Below are 5,300 nucleotides of genomic sequence, written 5' to 3'. Positions count from 1 at the left end.
CATTCAGCAAATACCACTTTGAAAAAAAAGCATTGAATCAGGATTTCAACCTTCCCTAAGTGTGGTAAATTTTTCCCACAATCCTCCAGGGAAACCAGCTCTCTGTGCTAGTCATTTTTGTGCTGTCTGGAACTACCAAAGTCAAAATACACAATTGATCACTTGATGGCATTTATTGAGCACCTACTGAGTGCTAACCCTGTACTAAGTACTTTACAATTGTTATTATTATTATGATATTGGTACTAAACAGAGGGGTAGATACAACTAAATCGGGTCGGATACATTTTCTGTCCCACAGTGGCCTCACAGTCTATTTCATTTTTCTGCTTATTTTATGGTATACGTTAAACACCTACCACATGCCAGGCACTGTACTGAACTCTGGGGTAGATGCAAGATAATCGGATAGGAAACAGTCCGTGTCCCACATGGAGCTCGTGGTCTTAATCCCCATTTTACAGATAAGTTAACCGAGGCACAGAGAATTCAACTGGCTTCTTTGTGTAGAGGAGAGGGAGAACAGGGATGGAATCCCCATTTTACAAGGAGGCTGAGGCAGGGAAAAGTCAAGCGACTAGCCCGAGATCACGCAGTAGACAAAGGGAGGAGCCGGGATTAGAACCCAAATCCTCTCACTCCCAGACTCATGCTCTTTCCACTAGACCGTACTGCTTCAAATCCTTGAAGCACATACGACAATAGCCCTCATTACAGTGCTCTGCACACAGCAATCACTCAATAAATACGATTGAATGAATAGTAATTCATAAATACTTGGAAGAGTACAAGACACTTGACGCAGCCCTCAAGAAGTTTACAGGCCAAAAGGAGATAACGTGCAATCAATTTTGCTCTTTTAATTCTATCACAGACCTACTGAGTGCTAGACAATGTACTAAATGCTGGGGAGGGTACATAAGAGATTAGCAAAACTCGTAATAATAATCATAATAATAATAATGGCATTTGTTAAGCGGTCACTATATGCCAAGAGCTGTTCTAAGTGCTGGGGTAGATACAAGGTAATCAGGTTGCCCTACGTGGGGCTCACAAGTCTTCATGCCCGTTTTCCAGATGAGGCAGCTGAGGCACAGAGAAGCGAAGTGTGTAGTATTGCATTCTCACACATAATCATAATATAATTACTAGCAGTATTAGTATTAATACTAATTAATACTATTAATCCTCCCCCTCCCATCCTCTTCCTCCCCCTCCCATCCTCCTCCTCCCCCTCCCATCCTCTTACGGTGGGGGTTCCCCAAGGTTCAGTGCTTGGTCCCCTTCTGTTCTCAATCTACACTCACTCCCTTGGTGACCTCATTCGCTCCCACGGCTTCAACTATCATCTCTACGCTGATGACACCCAGATCTACATCTCTGCCCCTGCTCTCTCCCCCTCCCTCCAGGCTCGCATCTCCTCCTGCCTTCAGGACATCTCCATCTGGATGTCCGCCCGCCACCTAAAGCTCAACATGTCGAAGACTGAGCTCCTTGTCTTCCCTCCCAAACCTTGTCCTCTCCCTGACTTTCCCATCTCTGTTGACGGCACTACCATCCTTCCCGTCTCACAAGCCCGCAACCTTGGTGTCATCCTCGACTCTGCTCTCTCATTCACCCCTCACATCCAAGCCGTCACCAAAACCTGCCGGTCTCAGCTCCGCAACATTGCCAAGATCCGCCCTTTCCTCTCCATCCAAACTGCTACCCTGCTCATTCAAGCTCTCATCCTATCCCGTCTGGACTACTGCACTAGCCTTCTCTCTGATCTCCCATCCTCGTGTCTCTCTCCACTTCAATCCATACTTCATGCTGCTGCCCGGATTATCTTTGTCCAGAAACGCTCTGGACATATTACTCCCCTCCTCAAAAACCTCCAATGGCTACCGATCAATCTGCGCATCAGGCAGAAACTCCTCACCCTGGGCTTCAAGGCTGTCCATCACCTCGCCCCCTCCTACCTCACCTCCCTTCTCTCCTTCTACTGCCCAGCCCGCACCCTCCGCTCCTCCACCGCTGATCTCCTCACTGTACCTCGCTCTCGCCTGTCCCGCCATCGACCCCCGGCCCACGTCATCCCCCGGGCCTGGAATGCCCTCCCTCTGCCCATCCGCCAAGCTAGCTCTCTTCCTCCCTTCAAGGCCCTGCTGAGAGCTCACCTCCTCCAGGAGGCCTTCCCAGACTGAGCCCCTTCTTTCCTCTCCCCCTCGTCCCCCTCTCCATCCCCCCGTCTTACCTCCTTCCCTTCCCCACAGCACCTGTATATATGTATATATGGTTGTACATATTTATTACTCTATTTATTTATTTACTTATTTATTTTACTTGTACATTTCTATCCTACTTATTTTATTTTGTTGGTATGTTTGGTTCTGTTCTCTGTCTCCCCCTTTTAGACTGTGAGCCCACTGTTGGGTAGGGACTGTCTCTATGTGATGCCAATTTGTACTTCCCAAGCGCTTAGTACAGTGCTCTGCACGTAGTAAGCGCTCAATAAATACGATTGATTGATTGATTGATTGATTAATATCATCGGCAGCATCAGCACTATGGAATTCGTTAAGTGCTTACTCTGTGTCAAGCACTATACTAAGCACTGTGGTAGATACACGCTAATCAGGTCAGACACAGTCCCTGACCAAATGAGGCTCAGTTCGAAGTAAAAGGGGCAACATGATTTGAATCTCCATTTTATAGAAAAAGAAACTGAAGCACAGAAAAATGAAGTGACGAGCCCAAGGTCACAAAGCAGACAAGTGGTAGAGCTGAGAGTAGAATCCAGATCCCCTTACTTCCAGGCCCGTGCTCTAACCACTTGGCCACACTGTTTCTCTATACTCGTCTATATATTTATGTATATCTATCAAGCAAGGAAGCAAGCAAGCAGTGATATTTACTGAGCACTGACTGTGCAGAGCACTGTACCAAGAACCTGGGAGAGTACAGTAAGTTTACAGACTACAGGGGGAGACAGACATTCATGTAAATCAGATTCAGTGTCCCTCTAATCCTCTATTCTGGGTCCACCAGCTGTCAGCCCTTTTGGATCTGTTTCACTGATTAGAGTAATTGTTAAAGCGCTTACTATATGCCAAAAACGGTACTAAACAGTGGGGTATACACAAGATGATCAGATCCCACATGGGACTCACAGTCCTAGTAGGAGAGAGGACAGGTATTGTACCCCCATTTTGCAGATGAAGGAACTGAGACATAGAGAGTTCATTTAATTCATTCAGTCGCATTTATTGAGCTCTCATCATGTGCAGAACACTGAACCAAGTGCTTGGGAAAGTACGATCTAACAGTAAACAGGCATGTTTTTTTTCCCCACAACAAGCTTACAGTTAGAGCTACACACTAGAGCTACAATCTAGAGAAGTGAAGTGACTTACCCAAGGTCACACAGCAAGTAAGTGGCAGAGCCAGGATCAGAACCCACTGCGAGCTTGTTGTGGGCAGGGAAAAGGTCTGCTTACTGTTATATTGTACTCTCCCAAGTGCTTATAGTACCTTGCATACAGTGCCGTGCACACAGTAAGCACTCAATAAACACAACTGAATGGATGAAGGAATGAAAAGAAGCGCTCAATAAGTAAAATTGACTGACAATGAATGAATGAATTAAGTCCTCTGGCGCCCTGCTCCGTGAGATTTCCACTAGGCAACGGTGCTTCCGAGGAGTGTAAGCTCCCCGTGCACAGGGATCGAGTCTCCTGTTGCGTTTTACCAAGCGCTCAGTCCATAACGCTCCTATGGGTGCCGAAGAGATCCTAGCGGGCCTAACGTCTCCCTTAGCAACTCCCTTAGGACCTCCTCGTTTCTCAGGTTGTCGATGAGGGTGTTGAGGATGCTATAAAGCATGCCCACGAGCCCGTCACTTCCGGGAGAGTGACTGGAAGATTGCCGGATGTAGGTGAAGATGGCGGGGCCGTAGAAGAGGCCGACGGCCAGCAGGCAGGAGGTGCAGGTGGACCAGGCCCGGCGATTCCCTTCGGCCCAGCGGCTCTTCAAGATGGCTGTCGCGACGAGGACGTAGGAGCCTAAAGTGATGGAGAAAGCGCTGATCCCGCCCACTGCCAGAGCGGGACAGGTTTGTCACCGGAGGGACATCGCAATAGTACTGGTCCACCAGGTTCAAGCGGCATATGATCAGCGTGAAGGTGAAGGACGCGTGCAGGGAGGATTTGAGGAAGCGGGACGGCCAGGCCCCAGCTGCCAGCGCGACGCACACCCTCCCGCCCATGAGAACAGCATAGCAGAGAGGGCGGAGGACGTCCCAGTGATGGTCAGAGGCCGTGACCGCCAGGAGGAAGACGTCCATCCCCGCCGGGGCCACCAGGAAATAGAGCTGAAGGGCACACCCGGCCAACGAGATCGCCGGTCTCCGGTGGCAGGGACCCGCAGTATCTTGGGCACCGCGGCCGTGGGGCGGGAGACGTCCGGCAATGACAGGTTGGTGAGGAGGAAGTACATGGGCGTGTGGAGACGGCGGTCGGCGCAGAGGGCGAGGAGGAGGGGCGAGGAGGCACCGTTGGCCAGGAGTGTGGCCGAGTAGTCGGTTTCGAAGGCCGCAAATCGCATCTCTGGCCGGTCCGAAGGTCTCTTCAGGAGGAAGCCGGTCACCCTGGTCCCGTTGCCCTCTGCCATCTCCCGGAGGTTAACTTGATCCGACCGTGGGCAGGAAGGACCTAGGTACTAATCCCGCTCGTCTGCTGGATGACCGAGGGTGAGTAGCTTCACTTCTCTGGGCTTCGGTTTCCTCATCTGTAAAATGAGGATTGAGACTCTGTACAGTCTTATTAGCTTGAACCTACCCCATAGCTTCGTACAATGCCCGGCACATGGTAAGTGCTTAAAAAACACACTAAAGACAAAAAAAAATATCCAGTACAGGAACAGGTCGGGGGCTGGAAGTCAGAGGACCTGGGTTCATTCATTCATTCATTCATTCATTCATTCATTCGTAGTTATTGAGAGCTTAATGCGTGCAGAGCACTGTACTAAGCGCTTGGAAAGTACAATTCAGCAACAGATAGAGACAATCCCTACCTAACAACAGGCTCACAGTCCTGGTTCTATCACTTGCCCGCTTAGTGACCTTAGGCAAGTCACTTCAGTTTTCTGGGTTCCCGCTTCCTCATCTATGAAATGGGCTTTCCCTACCCGTTCTTCCTCCTCCTTAGAATGTGTGTCCCATGTGGCATCTGGTGATCTTGTATATACCACAGTGCTTAGTACAGTAAGTGGCACATAGTAATTGCTTAACAAAGCTTGTTTTGTTGTCTGTCTCCCCACTT

The 5,300-nt window shown here is 49.4% G+C and overlaps 1 protein-coding gene across 1 annotated transcript; it reads right to left on the bottom strand.

Annotated features, from left to right (window-relative positions):
- Window positions 1-3,753: 3,753 nt before the first annotated feature.
- On the bottom strand, window positions 3,754-4,650 carry LOC119921236 (olfactory receptor 5B12-like). Its single transcript, XM_038741570.1, has 3 exons — window positions 4,420-4,650; window positions 4,078-4,351; window positions 3,754-4,043 (listed from the first exon to the last, which is right to left on the bottom strand). The coding sequence occupies exons 1-3, from the start codon at window positions 4,648-4,650 to the stop codon at window positions 3,754-3,756; spliced, it is 795 nt and encodes a 264-aa protein (XP_038597498.1).
- Window positions 4,651-5,300: the final 650 nt, after the last annotated feature.

The sequence above is a fragment of the Tachyglossus aculeatus genome (genome assembly GCF_015852505.1).
Source record: "Tachyglossus aculeatus isolate mTacAcu1 chromosome 12 unlocalized genomic scaffold, mTacAcu1.pri SUPER_6_unloc_2, whole genome shotgun sequence".
Classification (NCBI taxonomy): domain Eukaryota; kingdom Metazoa; phylum Chordata; class Mammalia; order Monotremata; family Tachyglossidae; genus Tachyglossus; species Tachyglossus aculeatus.
This window is presented reverse-complemented; position numbering and strand designations above follow the sequence as displayed.

Coding starts and splice junctions, on each gene's coding strand:
- LOC119921236 (XM_038741570.1), bottom strand. CDS start 4,650: ATGGCAGAGGGCAACGGGACCAGGGTGACCGGCTTCCTCCTGAAGAGA. Junction 4,352..4,419: donor TCTCCCGCCCCACGGCCGCG/GTGCCCAAGATA, acceptor TGTGCCCTTCAG/CTCTATTTCCTGGTGGCCCC. Junction 4,044..4,077: donor AAACCTGTCCCGCTCTGGCA/GTGGGCGGGATC, acceptor CCATCACTTTAG/GCTCCTACGTCCTCGTCGCG.